This window comes from Brienomyrus brachyistius, unplaced genomic scaffold (assembly GCF_023856365.1).
Source record: "Brienomyrus brachyistius isolate T26 unplaced genomic scaffold, BBRACH_0.4 scaffold82, whole genome shotgun sequence".
Lineage (NCBI taxonomy): Eukaryota > Metazoa > Chordata > Actinopteri > Osteoglossiformes > Mormyridae > Brienomyrus > Brienomyrus brachyistius.
In genome coordinates, this window is record NW_026042357.1 from 325,798 (window position 1) to 350,928 (window position 25,131).

The window sequence follows — 25,131 nt, forward strand, 5'->3', positions numbered from 1 at the left end:
AATTTGCGTTATACAGCAGGAAAGTGGACAGTGCAGCAGAAATAAGCAGAATGCAGAAAAAAAAATCAAGTATCAAACAATAGAAATAAGAAATATAAATAAAATACAATACAATATATACAATACAATACAATACAAGATGGTATGTGCCGTGTTTGTTGTGAAGTCTGATGGCAGATGGAAGAAAAGACCTGTGGTATCTCTCTGTCGCACACTTTGGATGCACCAGTCTGTCGCTGATGGAGCTGCTCAGTACTGATAGTGTGTCCTGTAAGGGGTGGGAGATGTCCTCCAACAGGGAATGTAGCTTAGCCAACATTCTCCTGTCGCTCACCACCTCCACTGAGTCAAGGGGACCTCCCAAGACAGAGCTGGCTTTTTTAATCAGCCTGTTCAGTTTTCTCCTCTCCCCAGTAGAGATGCTGCTGCCCCAGCAGACCACAGCATAGAAGATGACTGACGCCACCACAGAATCATAAAAGGTCTTCAGGAGTGGCCCTTGCACTCCAAAGGACCTCAGTCTGCGTAGCAGATACAATCTGCTCCGACCTTTACTGTAAATAGCATTTGTATTGTGGGTCCAGTCCAGTTTGTTGTTCAGATGAACACCCAGATACTTGTAGGAGTCAACAATCTGAATGTCCATCCCCTGGATGTTGATTGGTGTGGATGGAGGACGTTTGTGCCTACGAAAATCCACTACCAGTTCTTTGGTCTTTCCAGCATTGATATGGAGGTTGTTCAGTTGGCACCATTCCACAAAGTCTTGGGTCATTTCTCTGTACTCCTTGTCATCCTCATTAGCAATGAGGCCAACAATTGCGGAGTCATCAGAGAATTTTTGCAGAAAACAGTTGGTCGAGTTGTGTGAGAAGTCCGCAGTGTATATAGTGAAGAGAAATGGGGCCAGGACTGTTCCCTGTGGGGCCCCTGTACTGCACACGACTGTGTCAGACACACAGTCCTGTATCTTCACATATTGTGGCCGATTCGTTAGATAGTCCAGAATCCAGGAGGTGAGGTGGGGGCCCACTCCTGTGTATAATAACTTGTCCCTCAGTCTTGTGGGTATGATGGTCTTGAAAGCACTGGAGAAATCAAAAAACATGATTCTCACAGTGTTCCCAGGCTTTTCCAGGTGAGAGAGGGATCTGTGTAGGAGATGAATAATCGCATCATCTACCCCAATGCCAGGCTGGTAGGCAAACTGAAGTGGGTCCAGTGAAGGGCTCACTAGGGGTCGAAGGTGGACAAGGACCAACCGCTCCATGGTCTTCATCAGGTGAGATGTGAGCGCCACCGGCCTGTAGCTGTTGAGGTCTTTAGGCTGCGATGTCTTAGGTACTGGTATCACACAAGATGTTTTCCATAGCTGTGGTACCTTCCCTAGCTTCAAGCTCAGGTTGAATATATACGCAACTATCCCACACAATTGGTCTGCACAGGATTTCAGAACTCCTGAGCTAATACCATCTGGACCCGTTGCCTTCCTTACTTTGATCCTTCTGAGTTCACACCTTACCTTGTCTTTACTGAGATACAAGTCGGGGCAAAGTTGCTGAGTATTGGGGGTAGTAGCTTGGGGTGAGAGACAGTATGCAGGGAATGTGGTAAAGGTATGAAGTGGTGATAAGGCGGGGGAGGGGGGGCAGTGGCTAGAAGGCTTGGATGAAGGTGACTGAGGAACAAAGGGCAGGACATGGTGAGGGGCAGATGATGAATCAAACCTGTTAAAGAAGTGATTCAGTTCATTCACCCACTTGCTGTCCCTTACTGGCTGGGAACTGTGCTCTTTGTAGCCTGAGATGGTTTTCAGGCCCCTCCAGATTCCTCTTACATTATTTAGCTGCAGCTGATTCTCCATCCTCCTTTTGTAGATGACTTTCCCTCCTCTGATCGCCCTCCTCAGCTCTCTCTGAACACTCTTCAGCTCATCCTTGTCTCCTGACCTAAAGGCTCTCTTTTTCTTTTTAAGGAGAGTCTTAATGTCTGGAGTGATCCATGGTTTGTTGTTAGAGAAACACCTAACAGTCCTGGAGGGAACGGCAATATCTGCACAAAAGTTGATATAGTCCGTTATACGGTGCACCAGACTGTCAATGTCCTCCTCCTCGTCCTCACAGAGCACATCCCACATAGTAGAGCCAAAACAGTCTCTTAGAGCCTCTTCAGCCTCAACAGACCATCTTTTCACTATGCAGGGGGCTGTTGGTTCCCTGCGCACTAAAGGTTTGTACACTGGGAATACATGCACTAAGTTGTGATCCTATCTTCCCAGGGGAGGGAGAGGTGATGAGTTATATGCTCCCTCTGTGTTGGCATATAGTTGGTCCAGTGTTTTATTGCCTCTTGTGAAGCATGTAACATATTGGGTGAATAAGGGTAAAGTGCAATCTAGAGAGACATGATTAAAGTCACCGGAGATGAGAAGGAGAGCATTAGGGTGCTGTGTCTGCAGTTTGCTGATCGTAGAATGAATGACCTCACAAGCAGCATCCGCGTTAGCAGAGGGGGGAATGTACGCAGCTATAAGGATAACATGCGAGAATTCCCTCAGAAGGTAGTACGGTCTCATGCTAATAGCTAGCAGCTCGATATCTCTGCTGTAGAGTTTCTCCTTACTAGTGATATGTCCAGTATTACACCATTTCTCGTTAACGAATACTGCTAGTCCCCCACCTTTCCTCTTGCCGCTCTCACTTGTCCTGTCCGCCCGTAATAAGTGAAATCCATGTAGCGCAGCGTTGGTGTCTGGTGTTAGTGCAGCTAGCCATGTCTCCGTTAGCACTATGATGCTACTCTCCAGGTGTTGTGCCGAATTCTGCACCCCTGCCGTGAAATGCACCCCCTGTCGGGAGCGCGCACCGCTCTTTTCTTCTATTCGAAGTGGGAAAATACGTAGTTCCGTCAATCTAAATATGCAACAGAAATATTAAATTGCGTTTGCACATTTACAAGACCACTGTCCCACTTCACGAAGGCTGCATTTAACCCAAATAAAACTGATAAACTGTGACATGTAAACGATGAGCTCCGAACGAGAACGTAGGTGATTTATTTGTCTCGTCATCAGTTTACTAGTTTGAGAACAAGGAAGTCCTTCGCTTTAAGAATCAAAGCAAATTACACAGTATTATTCCCTATACATATCTAGTAATTTTCTTTTTCCACAATGAAGAGAGTGTTCTGGTACAGTTATCCGAAATACCTAAACAAAAAAGATATTTATCTTTATGACGGCTAATCTGGCAGGAACTTCATTTCCATTCTCCCCTTTTATTCCATCACGAAATGCTGCTATCAAGCGACATATTTAAAGAAATAGATAATAATTAATTAATTTCATGAATGCCATATCACGAGCAGCGCGGGGGTGAGGGGGGGGGTGCATTTTATGGCAGCTTACTTGTTTCGTATTTAAGAAACTGGCTCAGTACCTGTGCTATTAGTAATGCTTTGGACAGTACACTCTGTATGGAAAAGTGTACTACCTGAGCAAATTTCATTTATGTAGGACATTCAGACCCAGAATTCAAAGGGGGTGCAATTCCCGGCAGGTGCTCTGCCGTGAATGGCACCCCCCCTCTATCTCTGTTTCTGGTGATTAGATCCCAAAATGCTTTGGACAGTACACACTGTATGGCAAAGTGTACTACCTGAGCAAATTTCATTTATGTAGGACATTCAGACCCAGAATTCAAAGGGGGTGCAATTCCCGGCAGGTGCTCTGCCATGAATGGCACCCCCTTGTATCTCTGTTTCTGGTGATTAGATCCCAAAATGCTTTGGACAGTACACTCTGTATGGCAAAGTGTACTACCTGAGCAAATTTCATTTATGTAGGACATTCAGACCCAGAATTCAAAGGGGGTGCAATTCATGGCAGGTCCCCTAAAGTTGTTATCTTAGCAGATAGATTTGAAAAGGGTGCATACCCTTATGCTAAAGGACACACCCCCTTCCACCCCTGCATGTTCCTGTCAGTTCACCTCCTCCTAATATGCTTTTCATAAACCTGCACAATAGATCAAGATCAATAAACAGAGCGAACTTTGTAAGGTACTAATAGCACAGGTACTGAGCCAGTTTCTTAAATACGAAACAAGTAAGCTGCCGTAAAATGCACCCCCCCTCACCCCCGCGCTGCACGTGATATGGCATTCATGAAATTATTTAATTATTATCTATTTCTTTAAATATGTCGCTTGATAGCAGCATTTCGTGATGGAATAAAAGGGGAGAATGGAAATGAAGTTCCTGCCAGATTAGCCGTCATAAAGATAAATATCTTTTTTGTTTAGGTATTTCGGATAACTGTACCAGAACACTCTCTTCATTGTGGAAAAAGAAAATTACTAGATATGTATGGGGAATAATACTGTGTAATTTGCTTTGATTCTTAAAGCGAAGGACTTCCTTGTTCTCAAACTAGTAAACTGATGACGAGACAAATAAATCATCTACGTTCTCGTTCGGAGCTCATCGTTTACATGTCACAGTTTATCAGTTTTATATGGGTTAAATGCAGCCTTCGTGAAGTGGGACAGTGGTCTTCTAAATGTGCAAACGCAATTTAATATTTCTGTTGCATATTTAGATTGACGGAACTACGTATTTTCCCACTTCGAATAGAAGAAAAGAGCGGTGCGCGCTCCCGACAGGGGGTGCATTTCACGGCAGGGGTGCAGAATTCGGCACAACATCTGTATTCCCTCTGATGCCGGGTTAGCACCGCCAGCTCATCCATCTTGTTGGGAAGAGATCTTACATTTCTCATAATAATGGAGGGGAGAACAGGAGTATATCGTCTCTTTCTGGCACGACGCTCCCTCCCAGCACGGCATCCACGTCTCTTTCTTCTCAGTTCGCGGGGAGTCAAAGGTCTCTCTCGGTGCAGCGTAGCTGTGCTACGCAGTGCCAGTAGCTGATCACGCGTGTAAACAATGGAGTTGCGGCTGCTCTCCGAGTCTCCAAACACAGGCGTAAAAAATAAATAATTAAATAGAAAAGCGGCTAGTGCAAACACCAAAGTATTGTAAATATCCATGATCAAAATGAGTAATTAAATTAAAAAGTTAAGAATTAAGTAAAGGAAAGAAAAGAAAGAAAAACGCTCAATAATGAGCTGGAGCTACTGTAAAAGGCAGCCACTCGTGCGGCGCCGGAAGCCGGAATGATCCCGTGATCACCTAACAGGAGAGCAACTACACAACAACAACAACAACAATAATAATAATAATAATTCGAGCACTGTTTCATTGTCATAAATGACATGGGACTCACTTAGGATTCCTACAATACAGTATAAATACAAGGGTCTGCTGTCAGGGTTCCAGAAAGCGCGCTAATCACTGTGCCGATAACACGAGGTGTCACACAGACACACAACACCTACAAAAACAATCCAGGAGCTACAACGCTGCAGCAAACGCAGATTTGTCTGAACATTGAATCATATCTGCAGCCTGCCAAAAATGATCTGAAATGGACCACGTTCACCATGCAACTGTCAGCATGGGAAAGAAGAATCTGTTTCCAAGGCAACAAATGAGTTAATTAGATTATATAAGGAAGGTATTTTAGTGCTGAGAAAAGAAATGTAACTGTCGGGGAATTGTGGGTAATTTCAGATAGATTGGGCATGTTGGCCTTTTGCCAACAATATGAAGCAGTGCAACCGGAGATGTAAATACCGGATCAAAATAAAGTATCCGTTTTCATGAAATCTACATAGATTGAATGAAATATATTATATATTCAAAACAACTTCTAATTTATTAGTGTTTTTGCTGAAGTCCTAACAATTGCTAGAAATAAGAAAGATCAGTTTGCTTCGAAAGAATGTGCATAAAGCAATGTTATTTATATGTGTTTACTGCATATTTCCTAAATTAAAAAGAACGGATTTTGGGATATAAAATAAACAAACTAAGTTAATAATAACACTAAATGTGGCCATTGGACGCAAAAACACGATTAAACCTTATTTCATCTTATTTTATTCTTCAGCGCTATTGAAAATGGCTGGACATAGAAAACGTCAATGCATTGTGGAGGTGAATCCGACTGAAAAGTCCATTGTTGCTGGGAACTTCTAAACTATGGGATTTGAAATACATCACATGCTCAGTCCAAGCAGCAGCCTCGCGCTCCCTGGCATCCGCTGCGCTTAGCGTTTTTAAGGGACGCGTGAATCCATTAAAGCATCTGAATGTTGTTAATGGTAAACCGTATTTCGACAGAAAAACAAATCGGTAAAGAGAGCTTTGCTGAAGTACAAATATTTATCATTTTAACAGAAAAAGTTCTTCTAAGGAGACTAGAAGAAACTTATCCCACCTCAGGAAAATGGCGTGTACCTACAGCCAGCGATCTCTAATCGTACTGGCATTTTTGGGGATTCTCTCTATACTTATGTCCTTATTGTCAGTCATCCTGATTTTTCAACTGCAATCGCATAACGCGGGAATTAAGGATAATGCTGCACAGTCGTCGGTTTTTCCCACGGAAGTTTTGGCTGCGCTTATGCCGGTATCCGCGGTGCTCTCGGCCTTATCTCTGATGCTCAACCTCAGTTCTGTGGTGGTCTGCCTGCTTCACAGCTACTTCACTGCCGACATTTGCAGAGATGAGGAGAATACCGGCAGGTATTGTATGACCGAAGTTACTTTTTAACCGTAGCATATATTCCTCTACTAATAGTATTTTCATTGCATTTCGGACTACAGGACAATATAGTCTAGATATTTTATTTAAGACATAAAATACATTGCACTTATATATGAGTATGCAAATGCTATTAAGTTTTGTTTGTTTATTTATGGATAAAAACCACTGTTGTAAGATGCCCCCTGGAATGACTGTTTCAAGATTTGCAACTTCGATTTTTAATCATAGATGCACGAGATCATGCAGAATGTTCGATTTTAAATGCTTTTAAAATGTGGATTATGCTGGTGCCCGTGCAACCCTGCAGCCTGGATCCCCTCTCCCCGTCTAACCCGAGCCTCCCGCAGACAATGGCCTTTCTCATAAGGTTGGCAGCTCACGTCCGCTGCCTCTTTCTCACGCCGCTCCGAATTACAAACAGAGTCGAGGGCAGCGCGTCAGATGCGCCAAAGAATTTCATGCTCTTGCCTTCGAGTAATATTCACTTCGGAGAAGGTTGTTAAACAATTAGAAAAAATCACAGTGCAAGCAAAATGAAAATTTAAAAACAGTGTACAGCGCACTACTGGAATGCCAATTAATTACAAATCATAGTTGGCGTGTTATTTCTTTTTATAGGCAACTTGAAAGAAATAATTTACACCTATTTGTAAATGGTCACTTGTGAAGGTGAAAGGCTTCGAAAAAGCCCCATATCTTCACAGGAGTACATTTTTCAAATATTTTTTGTTAGTTTTTGACTTATTTAATTGAAAGTGACAGGTTATTTTATCTCTCCGCACACAGAGCGGACTGGTTTCTATTGGACAGCAGGGCCGTCCGGCATGTGGCCATTGGACTCTTTTGCCTCGGTGTCTCTGTATTCCTGGCGGGTAGGACAATCATTTGAACGTTACCATATGTACGAACACCATATAAAGTATATCGTATTTTTTTAAACATAGACATTTTTTTCTACTTAGAAATTAAAATATTTGCAAATATAACCCATAAAATAGTCGTAAAAAACTCATTCGGCTGCTGTTTCCACGTCAAAACAACGAAGTAACTGAGCAAGTAATTGTTTGACCTCTAAATGCAGCTGGTTTCAGCGACTGGATTTCACATTACTTAAGAGGCACCTTTGAGACACTAGTGGCTACGTTCTGGCCAGCCACCACATCCTTCTGAACTCAAAGCTCGGTGCAGTGTCACATTCTGCCTCTGAGGAACCATCTGCCACAGAAATCGGGTGATGTCCACACCTACGCTCCGGCTCAGCGCTCTATAGCAAAGGGTTGTTTCCCACGACGAACCACTAGGGGGCGTCATTAAGTATCAGACAGCGTAATTATAGCTAAGGAAAACTACTTGTATAAACTGAAACTGAAATAAGATGAATGAAAGAACTACAACAAAACGAAAACTATGAGTATTGCTTCAGAAACTAACTGAAATAAAATAAAAACTTAAAATACTTTCGGTTATAGGGTGACCACCTAACCCATGTCAGGAGAGACACGATGATCCACGACAGGGTTTGTAAACCACCATTTCAACCATTTCCATTAAAAGGACCCTGATTTCACTTTAGCACCGAGTTCTTGCTGTGTGCTGATTGGTCAGTCTCCTACAGTATAACCATGCATGTGTCACTAATGTTAATGTGAAACAGCTGGATGAGTTTTTCAATCAAGGAAACTAACCAGTAAAAGTACAAGCGAACCAAACAATTTGGCCGAGTTCAGGAGTAGTACTGACAAAAGTACAAAAGTAGTTTGTAAAACCTGAAGTAGTTCGCAGAGTCTTCCGTGACATGAATTAGGTGGTCACCCTATTCAGTTACTATTTTAAAATACTGTCTAGTTAAAAAAAAAAAAAAAAACTTGTTTATCTTTAATTACCATTAATAATACCTGGAGCGTGTTTTGCTTATTTTGAGTGCAACAATGAATAATGTGCTTTCATGTAAGATCAGACACATTAAACCTTTACCTTTCCCTAGAAATAAAAATACTAATACTTAAACTGAAACTAAGATATTTAACAATTAAATAGAAATATACATTAGAAATGAAAAATAATAAAACCACACTCAAACCTGACTAAAACTAAACTGGATTTTAAAAGAGAATTGAACATAAAAACTAAATTAAAAAATAAAACTTATAACAGCAGTGATCTCACATTACTCAGTAGTCTGGCAGTCCTCGTCTTCCGAAGTGTCTGTCTTTTGAGATCTGGGCTCTCCTGAAGTATCTGCTGCCAGACGTCATCCCCACTCATGCAGCGTGATAAGATCTTCTGCTTGCAGGGACAAACTTTCTCAAAAGGTTCCTTTATAACACCGAGGAATGTGTTTCCCATCTGCCCTGGGGCTGTGTGACGGTGTCACAACCGTTTTTTGTGCAGATTACACGATCGGTGATCTGGTATGCAAAAACTGTTTCTGCTCATTTATCCACCTACCAACCATTTATAGAGCATTAAGTAACAGGCAGTCTAGACAGCATGAGGTAGCAGAACAACTAATGTAGGATGTCAGTCTAATGTAGGACACATGCACACATACAGGGGTTCAGCCCTGGTACAGTTTTGTTCCCCCAAGGTACAAACAACAATAATATACCCCCAAATGTAAAAAAAAAAAATTCCCCCGAGTCCGTTTCTGTACCTTAAAAGGCACATTTACCTACAGCTAGGGTACAATTGGGGGGGGGGGGGGGGGGGAGGGGTACAGCTCCAGTGACAAGTAATTGTACCCTCAAAGGTACAAATTGGTACTTTTTTTCTGACCCTGTACAAGCAAGGATCCGAGAGCCGGGTCAGTCAGTCCATGGAGCAACAACCTTGCTCAAGGGCCCAACAGTGAAATTACTCTGTCAGCTATGAGATTTGAACCACCGACCTTCTGATGACAAGCCTGATCTGCAATTTAAAGATGGTGGCTCCTTTAACCATACTGTCAGAAAAGAGTACCAATTTGTACCTTTGCTTGTCACTGGGTCTGTACCCTCAAGGGTCTTCCAATTATACCCTATAGTTATAGGTAAATGTATCTTTTAAGGTATAGAAATGGATTCTGGGGAACATCCCAAGGTACAAATAACATTAATGCACCTCCAATGGTACAAAACATGTTCCCCAGAGTCCATTTCTATACCTTATTTACCTATTTAAGATTACAGCCCCAGTGACAAGCAAAGGTACAATTTTTTTCTGACAATGCACATGTTCTTGGACCGAAACCAGAGCACTTGTGGGAAACCTAAACACGTGGCCAGCATGCAAAAGCCGTGCACTGTCATTATAAGGAGATCAGTTGATTTCAGCAGTTCGCTCCCTCCATCCCACAGCCATGTCCATCTACATGCTGCTGGTGTTCGAGATGGAGACGGGGATCGCCAGCGCCTGCGTCCTAGCATGTGGCATCCTGCTGCTGCTTGCCGCTGTGTCGCACTCCTTAGTGTGCGCGGCGAACACGGCCAGGCAGTACCACGGCGACCTCCCTGACACCATGTACCGGAACGAGCATGACGACACCCCCGGCATCCACGCCTCTGATGTCAACGTGGGAGGCGAACCCAAGCAGCACCGCCGCCGTCCCAGCCTCCAGCGCCAGCTCTCCTACCCGCCCTGCGCCGACCCCAAGCCACTCAAGCACCAGTACTCACCGTCCGGTATCGCCCAGAGCCGTGGCAGCGATAAAGAGGGCTACAGCAGCGGTGTGAGTGTTCCCAGGATGCACCGCACCCTGTCGGCCGAGTCCGGGCTGCTGCAGACCCAGTCCAAGCCCTGGAACGGAGTCAACAGCGAGATGAGGACTGTGCTAGCACGGAAGACTGGTGGTGCGGGCAAGGACTCCACTCTGGTGTGACCTGGGCCGACCCTGCGAGCGGCACATCCAGGAAACACGCCACGTCTGAGTTTCGTGTTGGCTGGCTAGGGCATCTTCAGTGGCACTCTAACCGGTATTCCCTGAACTCTTGGAAGTTTGTTTACACCATTTCAACTCTACAACTGTTGGGCAACTAAATTCCTATCGACATACTCTAATCGCCTTGAGGTATACAGTTAATTGTCTGTCGAACAGGACGATTGGCAAACATTTCCAGTGAAGTTCTTCTTTTGGGATGTTACTGCGAGGCTCTTTTACTGCGAGTAGAAGTGAAAAATGCATAGAAGGATGATTCTTTTATTGTATTCAAGTGGCCGCGCATTTAACGAGCCAGACTACAAAGGTGTTTGTCAATAACTATTTCCAATAGTTGGAGAACATGATGTGTGTGCTGATTAAATCAGGGCCTGCCTCTTGCCTTATTTTGATATACCGTGGGAACAATAATTGTCGGAATGATAATTACACTTAAAAAGTAAGAAGTATTAATAATAGTGTTAAGGTTTTCCTTTTTCAGTAAAAATTGTTGTTCTGCTGTACTGAGCTCTGCTTTATTTTAATGTAAATCATGGAGATGAACTTGAAGGCACTATTTAAGAAGCAAAAAACATATGTGTAAGTTCATAGTTAGCAGTTAAGGCTTTATGTGTTTTCAGTGTTGGTCTTGAGCTTTACAGACCAAGGGTGGTCTACATGAACGGCAATAAAACTATTCTATTACACAATGTGTAGATTACATAGTATAGTATATTACAGTGGTTACTGTGTGTATTGTAAACCTGCTTCTTTAAAGACAATAAAATTGAAAATGTGGCACCAAAACTAGCAGAAAAGATACATTTTTAAACATCCCAAAAGATAAAAAGAGAACCTTGTGTTTTGACATCTGAACTACAGAGGTTTTAAAATTAAGTAATACGTTTTGGACTTGGTTCACTAAAAGTATTTTTATATTAACTCATTATGTTATACCTGAAGGAATACTTTTTCTGCAGTTGGTGGAGGTTTATGTTGCGCCATGATTAAATTATGAAGGGATGTATGCAGTTTATATCATTATACATGTTGCGCCAATAAGCAAATGGGTGATTTCAAAACATACTGATCAAAACAATTAACAGAAGTAAAATACCTGATGGAGCAAGAACAAAGACTTCCTGTGGATGCTGAAGGGGCGACTGAAAACACCGCTTCTAATAGTCATTTTATAGTAATTATCCATCTGGCTGGTTATCCAACAGTACATAAACATTAAAACATACACTTCTTATATGGCTCGTTGCCACCGCTAATGTTGATATACTTCCAGTCACTTTTTCCCTGCATATATATATACACATACACACACACACACATACATTTTTTTTTTTACTGGAAATAGCAAAATAACTACTAAAGATACCTATGTGTCTTGGTTTGACCGGGCAAGCTTCATAAACCCCTGCAACAGCCTTTATTTTTCACTTAAAAACGAGATGTCAAAAGTGGTGTTTGTGGCCCCGGTCCAGGGGGGCTTGGCGTTATCTCATCTGATTTATTTGTGCGTTGTAATAAACAGCCAAAAACGTAAACGGTAACCATCAGCATGAGCAAATGCACACTTACACCGGGGCTTAAATGTAGCGCGATTGTGAATCGGTAAATAATCGTGTTCAAATGCATCATGGGATTCCTAGCTAAATTTATTTAGTTTCACTTTTGGTGAAAAATTAGGAAGTTAATGGCAGGAACCTACAATGATCGAAACTGCTGCAGTGAGTGCACTGTTGCTGCTGCCGATCTTCGCCGGCTTTCACGCCCCATAGGTAAAAAAATAAAATAGAATCTATAAAAATAAGTTAATCATTAACTTTGAACGCTATTTAGCATAGCATGCTAGCTCGGCTGCGTAGTTCGTTGTCGTAGCTGCGTGATATGGCCAGGCAGTGCGCCCCAGAAGCTGGGAATTAAAAGGAGAAATTATATTTATAAATCATATTCGCCACGAGACTGATCGCATCCCTTTCGTACGGGCTAAAAGTGTCTTACGCATATATAACTGATGCACGTGATTTAAAGGTATGTGTGGGAACCATGTGGAAGTTAAATTATTTTTAAACTATCGTTTACCAATTTGGATGAATCGTTTAGTCTCGGCTGCGATCGAGTGAATATACCATCCTTTTTGCTCGGCCACGGTTAGAAAATTCTGTAATCGATTGCATGTTTTTAGGACGAAATGGAAAAGAGCAGCGGAGACCAGGAGTTTGAGCAGCCAGCATGCAGCGACCAGATCGCGCAGGATGCCAGCACAGAAAACTGTGATGAAACACTAGTACTGCACCTGTATCCCATCGAACCAGCAGATATCAGCAATGAAATAAACCTCGCTCATTCGTTGACCGGCGGATCACCAATAAGCAATAGTGAGTAGTGCCATTTTTACATGCACTTAATAACTGTCTTGTGTTGTAGCTCAAAGGCTATTTAAAATATTGTCTCCGAAGGTTTAATATCGTTTTACTGGGTTCCCATCAGTTCAATTGCACAAGCTGTTATGAACATTTTGTCTCACGATCTGAATAAGTTCAGAATTAATTTTTTATTTCCGTACAGTTACCAGCTAACAGGGAAAATTTGCAGAACTTCAGCCAACGTTATGTGAAGGTTCCCTCAAAATTGGCACAGAGCGTTCTTACTATAACGTTAATATTTATGATTGTCAATGTCAGATCGGTAACATTATTACCTGAGTAACCCTTAAACGTAATTAATGTTGAAAAACATTTTTATACACTTTTTTGTATGTGTATATTGCTCAGGCGCCATCCAGCCTTGAACCCGTGACCCTTGACGTGTAAAGTGACCCTTACCATTTCCTTCATTTATTTCTACAGTTTTCCAAATTTTGTAGCTGTAGGTTTTATTCTCTGTACCTACATCATGCTTGCATCAGACCCTTGAGATCTGAACTTGTAACCTTGCCGTCAGTAATGTGAATGACATACATTCACTTAATAGTGTCATATAGAGGTTTTCCCACACCTGTTATTTGAGCCTATGTCACACAGGATTTGCTGTATCTGATACGCTTCTGTGAAACCTGTGACTTCTGTTTCCACCACAGGCTTTATAATCTCAATCCCCACTGAACAGGTTTAGCAGGCAGTTCTGAAACCCCGAAAGATGAGGGAGTGTTTAAACATTCGACCACCCTAACCAACAGACAGCGCGGGAATGAGATCACGGCACGGCCCGCGAATCTGGACAGTAAGAGGCAATAGCCTTCTCTTTAAGACAAGCCAGTACACTGTCAACTATCTCACTGTGACACAATAGTATAATTTTACCTACAAAATTAATGTTTTTTTGTTCTATTCCTCATAGAATGTCATAGTGCTTTCAATATACTTCTTATATATGCAATTTAGATACTTGTCTAATCGAGTTTAATTCTATTTAATGGTAATAATTTGGTCACTTGAAAGGCTCATTACACACCCTAAGTGGTTCATACACTGATTGAATCCCTTAATTGATTTAGCTAACATGAAAGTGCTGGACCTCATTCTGCTTAATTATTCAGACCATTTCAGTTGGCCTGATGTGGATTGCAATAGCTTTATTTTATCTGATGTCATCACGGCCTACATGCATTCAGAGCCTTTCGGTGCCGTATTGGATTCCGTGGGCGGCTCCTTACATCACAGGCCCGTTGCTTGGTTTGTTCGCGTTCCACTTAACTTCGTCCCTCATGTCCCTGTCTCTCAACAGCTCTCTCAGTGCACCAGCTGGCGGCTCAGGGGGATCTCACACAAGTGGCAGGACACCTGAGCAAAGGTCAGCCCTGCAGCTTCTCCATCTGACAGCCGCTGGTGTCACGGCGATGGTCAGGCTGAGCGGCACTGAGCTCTGGCCGGCCGAGAGCGTCAGACTCCATGCAGCCAGGGAACACTGCAAATGCAGTTCAGCGCTCTTTCCAAAACTTCACAGTGGCTACATTTCGTTTAAAACTCGTCATCTGTTTTGTCTCTCCGTAACAAAGTTTACAGTGCATTGGTCATTCTTGTAACATATTTTAATAGCATTCATAATAGTATTTACAGAATGTTTAGTTTTTTAATAAGCACATATTTCAAACATTGTTAATACAGTAGCAGCTTCTTTAACCATTAGTAGTTATATCACATTTTTTATGGTGTTTTTTCAGCATCAGAGAAAATTATGTGTACACGTGTGAATAATTAATACCCCTTGGGTGCAGGATGAATCTTATCTGTGTGTCTGTATTCATTTTTCAGTTGTGGTTTTCACTTTGTGGTGTTGAATCCTGCCTGTAGCCTTGTAACGTATCGTACGACATTTCCTTCCGAGTCCTCACAGCCGTCTGACCGCTGCAGCATCGCATTCCCTCATAAATCCGAGTAACGTTACATGCAGTTTACGACACCGCTTGTGTATTTAATGCTCTGCCGCTGACAGATGAACAAGAATGCTGCAGCGAAGCATTTTTTTTGGGAGGGGGGGGGCATGAAACTATAAATTGGCCAACGAAATGAAAGTGAAACGTGGAAAGCTGTTTCTCAAGCTACCTGCCAATGAATTTTGGATTGTCAGACACACAAATGTGTGACTGCTCTAATTTGGATGGCTAGGGATGGAAGGTGATTGGTCGTGTTGAATTTGACACTGACAGACAGCTCCCTGGTGAACAGTCCGGATGAGCGGGGCTTCACGCCACTCATGTGGGCCGCAGCATTTGGTGAGATCGCCGTGGTGGACTTTCTTCTGGAGAAGGTAAGTCCTTATCCTGCACTGTGCCCAGTATCACCAGTTCATGTGTACCAGGTTCACATCCTGCCGTAGCTAAAGCTGATAATTTTGCACCGCGCTAGCAGTCGCATTTGCTGTGCAAACAACGATAAATAGCATTGTTGTATATCAACCAAACCGTACACAGATTACAGAAGTGCACATGCAACAGCTAACGACGTTGTATTGCAAAATAGACAATTGTGTACCATCCATAACTGAAAGGGTCCTCTTTTCCGCCATCTTGAAAGGTCGTCCCAACTAAGGAACCTGGAAACCAAAGTTATTTTGTGAATTGAGGAGACATTCAAGCGCACCTGCCAAGCAGCAGCTCATATTTACCGTAATTCCTTTAGCATGTGAAGGCTGCAGTATTTATGACATGGCACCTCTACATTGTCCATAGTGTACGAGTCTGTGCCCTGTGATGGACTAGTATCATATGCTGCCTAGGATAGACTCCAGGCCCACCAAGACTGTACTGGATAAGCAGAAAGTAGATGGATAGATCCCGAAATTGTGCTTTCCCTCTGAAAAACACTGTGACGTGTGCGGTTTTGTTCACCAGGGAGCTGATCCCAAAACACTTGCGTGGGAGCGGGAGAGCGCCCTGTCTCTGGCCAGTTCCGGAGGCTACGCCGACATCGTGGACCTCCTGCTGAAACACGGAGTCGACATCGACACTTATGATTGGGTAGGTCTATCCATTCTGGGTACAATAATAATAAAAAAAAATAAAGAATGTGATTGCTCAGCAGTTCCCTCTTTAGAAATCGTAGTATTTTGTGTTATCCTTATATGGTCATAAGCCACAAAAATGGCAGCATGCTCAGCATGTGCTGGTAACACATATGTATACGTCCACAATACATTGCAGAATGGCGGCACTCCCCTCCTCTATGCAGTACGGGGGAACCACGTGAAGTGTGTGAGCACCCTCCTTGGTGAGTGGCTCCATCTTCCTTGAGGATCCCTACAGTCTAGCCCTGCTTGGTGGCACCTCCTGATAGAGAATGTGGTCTCCCCCCAGCTGGCGGCGCTGACCTGACCGTCGAGGCGGATTCAGGCTACAGCCCCATGGACCTCGCCGTAGCCCTCGGCCACAAAAAGGGTACAGAGCCGGCCTTTCTCCACGTAGAAGTGCATTAACGACCAGGTCCTTAAGTGAATTGGTCGATAAGCGAGGAGTCGCCCCTTACTGATATTTCAAGGTCACTGTACTGGTAGTGGGTTTGTGTCTCTAGATATTTTTTTCATGCCATCTTCACGCCATCTATAACATCTTTATATTTTACAAGACTCAGGAGATCCCTTATCTAGCATAGCAAAGTTAGAACAAGCTGGTCAATAAGCGTTAACGTGAATCATCAACGGAATTGCATATAAATGATATGCTAAGATATATAGGCGTGTGTCGTGAATTAGCATCGGTGCAATCCAATGAATCCAATTAGCATCTTTGAGCACATTACCGAACTGAAAGAGCGCATAGAAAGTCAGCCATTTGTACATATTAACTAATATACAAAAGTTATATAAAAAAAAAAAAACTTACAGCCATTGCTCTCGAAGACGTAGGAAAAGTACAAGACAGGAAAACTTTAACCTTGCACATGTATGTGCTTTGCGCGTTACTGGAGGTTCCCTATCCAACAATACAAAGCATTGGCATCAAACTAAAGGCAACGTATCGAAATAAAAGTCGATCGCAAGCCCCAGTGTAAACTGATATGGTCTATCAAAATAATGGACAGTTACTGCAAATAATATACAACCTTTCTACGCTGCCACAAATACATCAGAGACCAGAACAAACACGATAGAATAGAATGTTTCCACAAACAAAGTTCTTGTACAGTGAACTAACCGACCAGCTTGTCCCAGAAATTAATTGCTGCTTTTCCATTTAAAAAGACAGGCTTGCATGTCAGTAGATCATGCCTTATAATAGAGACTCCATAAAGGTAACGGGCGTTTTACGAAAATGTTATGTGCAGATGATGTCTGTAACAATACAAATGAGTGCTTTCTCAGCGTATACGATGGGTACAAACAGTTGGTGCTTTGTGGTTACAGTCCAAAGGGTGATCGAGGATCACATCCTGGCACTGCTGAAGCAGAAAGCGTGACAACAGGAAGCTGCTTCGTCATAGGCGAGGAACGACCCGGAAGAGAGGGGTCTGCAAGGCGCTTGGCCACCACCATCCGACACGGGGGCAGTCTGCTGGCAGACTGCGGGGATTCCATAAACAGGAGTTGTAGTCCATCATTCCTCAGTAATCATGCATGGATGTGTCTGGCCAGTCAGATGCGAGCACATATGACTTATTTTATCTTGGCATTAAAGTGTCAACTCTGTACACTATGGCCCATTGTGTTTGAATTGAGAGATCAGTGGTCATTGTTGACACACCACAGCACGCAACAACGAAATGTGTCCTCTGCCTTTAACCCATATGTGACACAGTGACATAGCAGGGGGCAGCTAATTCAGCACCTGGGGAGCAGTGTTTGGGGGGGGGCGTACCTTGCTCAGGGTACCTCGGTGGTTCCTTGCTGGTCGGGAATTCAAACCTGCAATTTTTTGATTACAAGTGTGCTTCCCTGACCCTTAAGACACAATTAAGAATAGACAGGGTCTATTCTTGTAAATAATCAACATTCATAATTACAAAAAATATTACATACTCTATTACATTGTTTTTTTAATCAAATATCCAAAAGACCATACAACGGTACCAAGGCGCATACTGTGAAGTGTAATTTAATGTTCAGTATGAGTGAGCATGTTCTCTAGTCAGCCAATACAAAACATCTCTTTAAGCAAAACCATGCAGCCAATCTCACATCCGGTTACTTTTATTTCAGCAGTCCTGAGGTCTCCCGCTCTCGTGTTCCAGTGCAAACGGGCCCTGCGCCCTTCGCTCTATTCTGATCTCATGGAAACAGTTATCAGGCCCGTTCTCCCAGCACATCCAAGGAGTAAACAATTATTCTTCCAAAAAAGTCTGTACTGTTCTCAAACACTATTTTTAACCTCTGCACTGAGGGGGTTTCTCCAATGGGAAAGCTGTGGGTGTGCAGTCAAGGGTAAAAAAAACACAGTAAAGTCTGACTTATGGGGTAGTAGTAGTTTGTGAATGGAGCATGTTAAATGGCTGTTTCCAGGGCCTGGTCGTACTTCCTGTGGTGAAGTAGAGGCAGAGCACATTGTGGGTAAAATCGCCATAGTTATTGCAAAAAGGTTCTGGTTTAGCTTGTAAATTGTAGCCTGGGCTTTCCAATTCCTGGTATGAATTTAGTTCATTACAACCATAACAGAAGATTTTATTTTATATATTCAAAATGTGGAGAAGCCATCCATCCATCCACTAACCGCTTATCCTATTCAGGGTGGGGGTGGGGTCCGGAACCTATAGGCACAAAGCTGGGATAAACCCAGGACGGCGTGCCAACGCATCACGGGGCACATACACACCTACAAGCAATCTGGCAACTTCAATTAATCTCAGCATGTTTTTGAACTGTGGGGAGAAACCTGAGTACCTGGAGGAAACCCCGCCCCCCAAAAGACACACGGAGATCATGCAAACTCCACATATGGGCCCATGGCCGAGACTCGATCCCTTGTCGCAGAGGTGTGAGGCAGCAGTGCTAACCACTTTGCCATGTTTGCAAAATAGAATTTATATTCTGAATACCCAAATGCACATCTCATAATGACTATGTGGTAGGTGTACATCTTCCACATACTGCTAATATGCCATGTACACATATACTATAACATTTAAAGGATATCTGGACGTTGTTGTTGTCCTCAGGGTAAAAAACCGTAAGGTTTGCAAATGCTTCATCTTTTAGACTACCTGAAACGAGAAGCTTACAAAAGTTTACAAAAATGATCCACGTCACTTTTTGCCACAATATAATATCAAAATGAAATGCATATTGTGTGATCAGATCAAGGGAATCGGTCAGTTAGTTTTCAATTATCTTGTTAATCAACGGCAGTTGTAAGGTTTAGGGGAATCGCGTTGATTGTGGGAAAACAGATTTGTTAATGCATTGCCTGGATTATTTTAAGCGCACGTGCATTTACCTTCCAATCGACATGTTTTCCCTGCAAACCCACCCTGAAACTGCACATTCACTGTGGATATTTTGACTGGCCCTGGAAAGTCCAGAAGCACCCACTGAAGGTCTCCCTAAACCAAATTAAAACAGAAGTTCTTCAATTGCATTAAAGAAAAACAAAGTGCTCCCATGGACCAGCAAAAAGCACACTAACACTTCGTCTTCCAAAATGAACAGCATTTTGATTTGCTTACTGTATTGTACCTGGTCAGAATTCCAACACGTCTCTTCATTGCAGTCAAACATATGATGCTTTCCAAATAGTTTGACGTCCCTGTTCATAACTGAACTCACCCTAATAAATATATATAAAAAAACAACGCCGACAGCCGTGAGGAAATTCAAAGCACTGTTTGGGGTAAGCAGGCAGTATCCAGTATGCCTGTCTTGAAGCGTATTACAGTTAAGTAATATGAACAAAACGAAAGAACGCTGTATGAAAACGTGTCTTTAACTTAACGGTTAAATATGAAGAGTATTTGACTTTCAACTGAAGTGCCGCTTTCCTACCTGGTTACCGTCCCTTTGCAAATCAATGAGGTAGCCATCTTCGTGTTTCTAAGGCCATATTACCGTATTCAGAAACGCATCATTTTTACGACAGTGCTGGAATCGCACTGTCTGCGCTCAACTACCTCGAAAAACAGTAAACAGTAGGGAAGAGCAGACTTAAAGAAATATTTTTAAATTAATTGTATTTAACACCTAAGCAAGTTTATTTAAGTTTAATAAGGTTAGTTATTATTACTATTATCTCACATACATTGTTGACGAAACTATAAAAAACAGTTGGCTATGTAATTTTTTTATCACCCATAGGTGGCAGTGTCACACTACTTTAAAATCCTTTGACGTTTATATTAAGAATGAAATTCAAAATTAGCATGTCCATTTGTTTGAAGTTAACCAGAGAAATGTGAAGGTGGTCGAACTTTTTAGCTGATACATTTATTTTTCCTTAAATTACAGCGGCACAATGGTTCGCGGTCACCTTTACATCCGATTCCAGTATTACGTCGGTCCTTTGTATGCAATTAAACGAAGAATAGCCAGCATTTTCTTAACCAAGTCACACTGTCTTCAAATTACAGGGATCTATTCAACGTTAACGAATGCTAAAAAATAGTGCAACGCTTCTTGGATGACTATTAGTCTGAATAAGTGCTGACTGGCGATAAGTTTTATCTAATTGCTTTGCTGATTTACGAAGATAATCCTGCGGCATAAAAGCTATGCAAAAGAGCTGTACCGGAGTGGTGGAATCATTGACATACCAAACTACCACATAGACAGTCACATTAACATCTGTAATTAAACAATGGAGTTGCGTTGTTTTCCTGAATTGATTAATTCGAGGTACATTGACCCTTAAATCCTTACTCATCTCAATCCCATGCACTGTCCATTTAATCAATATCAATTCCTGTAATGTAGGCCTATGTGGTAAAGGTAATTGGCTCCAGGAATAACAAAGAAGTAACCTGACTTAGAACTGCATCTTTAGGATCAACAGTGGCCGTGTAAAACGATTGTGGTATGATGTGTGCTCATAAGGAATTCTTGGGTTTTAAAATGTGTTTTCGCAGCATAATAAATATTTTCTCGTTTCCCAACCCAACAATTTCAGTACGTTTCTTTCATCTATTCTTTTTCCCTGGGACAGTGAATATGACAGTACCTTTTGTGTGATTTATTGCAGCAATCAGTGAAACTCCATAGACCAGCTATGTAAAACAGAGTCCCCATAGTATAGTCAGCACACGCTGTGCAGAAAGTTTATTTCTTTCTCAAATGAGGGGGAGATAAGATGGAGGGTCTGGCCATTTTTTACTGGGTGTCTTTATTGATCTGTTTCTTAACAGGCTGTCTTTACATCTCTGGGACGTGTGGAGAACAAAGGAGCTTGAAGTTTTGGGGCTGACCTCTGTTTTTTGCTTCCCAGGATTTATGAGCAAATGTCATCCACTGCTGGAAGAGGGCTGAAGGGGGGAAGTCTTTGTTTTGCGATCGTTTTGGCGCACTGCTGAGAAATGGCAAAGCTCCAACTGAGGTCCGGTCACGGTGTGTGACCTTCTCTAGGTAATCAATAAGCCCGAATTACGAAACCTGATGGAAGTGAGCTCTTGTGAAAATTGCCGGTAGAGTCACAGGGTCGGCGGGTCGGCTGAGGGCGGATCCATCAGCCAAGTCACCCAACGTTTCTATAATGTGACAGGCAACAACTGCAGCTTTGTGATTTGGATTGTTTGGGAGGGTGGAGATTAATTGTCCGTCACTGGTGCCCCCCCCCCCCCCCCAAACCCTGGAGATGCGGTGCATTAAGCTGATCTGACAAAAGGAGAGAAGGAACGGAGGAAAACGATAGAGTGAGAGATTGCATGAGATTTTCTGTTATTTATTGGCTGAAGGGAGGTAAATAAGCTGTTCCTTGCAGAGCAGTTTGAACCGTTCCAGGTTTACGAGCTGAGGGCAGATTGTGCCGATGAGGCGGGATGAGGTTTGTTCTTGGAAGGCAAGTTAGTAAGATCTGTCTTGCCAAGACCACAAGTCAAAGTCTTTATTTGTCAATGCTGCCATATGTACAGGACATACAGAGGATTGAAATTGTGTTTGTCTCACACCCAAATGTGACAAATGTGATCTTTGCATATTTGGTATTGAGAAACAACCTAGATCTGCTGTTTCCACGTCTAAATGACAAGCAAACTCACCGAATGTGCATAACACGTCCTTCCAGCTTAAAAGGAAGGTTTGTGTTTGTGAGCAGAATGTTTTTCGGGCTTCTAAACACTATTGACCAGGAACAATAGGTCGTTACAGACCCATTACCCTCAAATCCCCTAATTGAGTTTGAGGTTTTAAATTCTCTCCACCACTTTGATGGGAAATCACTTGATATACAACATTTTAAAGATCCTTAAAAATGCCCACAGTGTATTCATGGAGGTGTTTTTGTAAGAAGTAGATGGTCAAATGATCCACAGATAGCGGTAACCTTGGTAAGCTGATTGCTTTCAGCAACATTTGGTGTGCCTCGCACCGCCTGCAATTTAAACAAATGCAGAGACTCTGCCAAACATGGACACAAAAAAGACACATCTGTTTGCCCAGGACCAATTAGCTTAGTGCCTGAGCTGTTGCCGTGCCACTCATTTATGTTAGAACCCGAATCTCCTCCGCTGGTTCTTCTGAACTTCTTAATTAAATCATTAAGGAGCAGAGCATTTGCAAAATATGCCCGGCTGCCTTCATTACAAAGGGCAATCATTTGTAATTTGTTCACTTACATCTGCAAACACTGGATCTCACTCATTGTCTGTGTGTGACTTTGTGTGTGTGTGTGTGTGTGTGCTTGTAGAGGGTGTGTGGCTGGCCATTATTCTCCCTGGCTCACCATTTAGATGAAAATGCACTTGGATCCTTTGTGAAAGCTGCTGAAGGGGTAAAAAAAAGATGGAGGACAGAGTGAGAGGCATTTTATTCCATTATAATTATAAACCATTGATGCCATTACAATACTTAAGATATAAAACGCTCTGCTGCATTTTGCAGGTTATAAGGAGATTTGTAAAGCTTGTAACTGCACCTTGAATTTAACATGCTGATATTTATTTAGATTTCATCAAACAAGAAGGGATTGGAATATAGACGGTCATTTTAGATTATTTAGAAGTATTCAGAAAAACCCATCCGTCTCACATGCACCTTTCCAGTACATAGTCACAGGGGACAATAGTCTATCCCAAACAGCAGAAGGCAGGTAATGCCTGGGGTAGGAATGGGAAAAAAATAATCCTTTATTTTCAAAGCTTCCCCTCTTGGACTGGCCAGTGCACCCATGCTGAGATGTTGCGAATGCTGTTTCCTTAGCATTTGTGCTATTGGTCTTCCTGTGTCTTCAGCTGGCCTCCTCATTGGCTGCCAGAACACTAGAAAAAAAACAGACAATAGCAATGCAGGCAAATAAAAGAAAAGGCAATAGCAACAAATGTGGCATGGATCGTCAACACTGCATCTTTCCTCTTTGTCTGCTGATCTTGGAGAATTCTTCTAGCCTTTGTCCAATCAAATGCAGCCAGCGAGTCCAGTGAAAATGTAGGCTGTGATGTCTAATAGGGATACAGTTGATTGCAAAAATGTGGCGCAGTGAGGCACTGCAGAAATGAATCTCATATTGCCACACGCAGAATTTCCTCACAGGGATATTTACTCTCAATGGCGGCTAATTAATGTCGTTCTTGGCGTGACCCTGACCGCTACACATTTGCGGCGTGCTGATCGAGCATCAGCGATCAGCCGGGCTTGACGTTGCCATGGCAGCGCTGCCTCCTGCAGCGATCTTCCATCTTCTGACCTGTTTGCTGAGCCCTTTGGACATGAGACACATGGCCTGGCCGTGGGACCACGACATGTCAACAGCATTGTGTGTCACTGTCTAATTCCATTCCCTCAGTGGCACCCGTGACATTAATTCACTTCCCTTAGATCCGCAGCAGTCTATAGAGTGCCCTCTGTAGTATGGGAGCATGCTGGGGGAGCATCTTAGACGTCATGTACCACTCTGTTCGATCTCTCACCAGTCGTTACCTTAAGACTGACACAATTAAATCACCATAAACCCAATAACAAGATAATGCATACACACGCAGATGCTGACCGTGGTTGTTCACAGTTTATATACTTATATTTCCCACATGTCCGGATGGTGTACAGGGTGGGTACTGAAAGAGTAACATCATAGATACGATTTACAAACTGTGATGTCATGCAGCCTTCAATCGGCCACCCAACACAGGCTGCATGGACAACTGAATCGTCGATGGACTTTCATCTTACATCTTGTTTTTAGCAAGAAGGCCCATTCTCTCTTTCCTGTAATGTTGGGGGGAGGCGGGGTTTGGCAGCCAGTTGACCTTGGACCCCTAAAGGTTTTTATTCCCCTCCCCACTTTGAGTGTTTGGTTCCTCTCCTCTGTTATCATCTTACTTTCATTTCTTTGTCTTCCCTTTTCCAAGCTTTAGAATTATTGTGTGAAATTATGTAGGAATGTATTACATCCATGTAAAGCACCTTGGGGTGACTCTGTTGTGAAAGGTGCTAAATAAAAATAAAATGAATTGAAAACTCCCCTCAGGCTCCGGTCCAGAAACTGACTTGCTCATCACTAAGAGGAATCTGGGCTCTGCTCCTATCTGTCAAATTTCTTCATGTTGTGGTTATTTCATTTTCAGCATGATATAACTCAGCCTGGTCATCAGAAATGGTCGAATCAGGTGAAGATGATTGGTTTCCATATTCCCTGAGCTTGGTGGCTTCTTTACCCGTAGGCTATGGGCAGGGCACTGAAACGATCCGTCGTGTTTGCATGTATGTCTTCTGTATGTTGTGCCTTTTTATGTATCATCAAAGAGTGTTTGGCAGGGCTCTTGATTTGAGAGAGAATTCCGGAGTATAACTGCATTTCACAGTATGCTGTTTAACAAACTGACTCGCTTTATGGCGCGTCCTAAATCAAAATAAATAATAATAAAAAACAGCTAACAATAATATCAGTTGGTGATGTGATAAAATTAACAGTATTGTAATTAAGTCCCAATAACCAATTATGAAAAGCCATGTTGCATGAAAACAGCTCTTGCTCTGTGATATATGATTACTTA

The 25,131-nt window shown here is 42.6% G+C and overlaps 2 protein-coding genes and 1 long non-coding RNA gene across 4 annotated transcripts; 2 read left to right on the forward strand and 1 right to left on the reverse strand.

Annotated features, from left to right (window-relative positions):
• Positions 1-6,348: 6,348 nt before the first annotated feature.
• LOC125726984 (transmembrane protein 221-like) lies at positions 6,349-10,945 on the forward strand. Its single transcript, XM_049003538.1, has 3 exons — positions 6,349-6,647; positions 7,456-7,541; positions 10,005-10,945. The coding sequence occupies exons 1-3, from the start codon at positions 6,349-6,351 to the stop codon at positions 10,523-10,525; spliced, it is 906 nt and encodes a 301-aa protein (XP_048859495.1). The 3' UTR covers positions 10,526-10,945.
• A 1,283-nt stretch (positions 10,946-12,228) lies between these two features.
• LOC125726993 (DNA-binding protein RFXANK-like) lies at positions 12,229-17,697 on the forward strand. 2 transcript variants are annotated; one of them, XM_049003552.1, is made up of 9 exons: positions 12,229-12,351; positions 12,759-12,951; positions 13,682-13,795; positions 14,300-14,365; positions 15,222-15,322; positions 15,906-16,031; positions 16,215-16,281; positions 16,368-16,448; positions 17,414-17,697. In XM_049003552.1, exons 2-9 carry the CDS (start codon positions 12,765-12,767, stop codon positions 17,464-17,466), a joined length of 795 nt encoding a protein of 264 aa, XP_048859509.1. In that variant the 5' UTR covers positions 12,229-12,351; positions 12,759-12,764; the 3' UTR covers positions 17,467-17,697. The 2 variants fall into 2 exon arrangements, with proteins under 2 accessions (XP_048859509.1, XP_048859510.1); XM_049003553.1 differs by lacking the exon at positions 12,229-12,351 and adding an exon at positions 12,384-12,604.
• A 1,438-nt stretch (positions 17,698-19,135) lies between these two features.
• On the reverse strand, positions 19,136-20,051 carry LOC125726994 (uncharacterized). The gene is made up of 4 exons (XR_007388489.1): positions 19,982-20,051; positions 19,676-19,766; positions 19,437-19,542; positions 19,136-19,203 (listed from the first exon to the last, which is right to left on the reverse strand). It is a non-coding gene; the product is annotated as an uncharacterized LOC125726994 (long non-coding RNA).
• Positions 20,052-25,131: the final 5,080 nt, after the last annotated feature.

Excerpts from the sequence above, each read along its gene's own strand:
- LOC125726993 (XM_049003552.1), top strand. The coding sequence starts at position 12,765 with ATGGAAAAGAGCAGCGGAGACCAGGAGTTTGAGCAGCCAGCATGCAGC. Across the intron at positions 12,952-13,681 it reads CGGATCACCAATAAGCAATA|GTTTAGCAGGCAGTTCTGAA; the intron begins GTGAGTAGTGCC and ends CCCACTGAACAG. Across the intron at positions 13,796-14,299 it reads ACGGCCCGCGAATCTGGACA|CTCTCTCAGTGCACCAGCTG; the intron begins GTAAGAGGCAAT and ends GTCTCTCAACAG.
- LOC125726984 (XM_049003538.1), top strand. The coding sequence starts at position 6,349 with ATGGCGTGTACCTACAGCCAGCGATCTCTAATCGTACTGGCATTTTTG. Across the intron at positions 6,648-7,455 it reads GATGAGGAGAATACCGGCAG|AGCGGACTGGTTTCTATTGG; the intron begins GTATTGTATGAC and ends CTCCGCACACAG. Across the intron at positions 7,542-10,004 it reads TGTCTCTGTATTCCTGGCGG|CCATGTCCATCTACATGCTG; the intron begins GTAGGACAATCA and ends TCCATCCCACAG.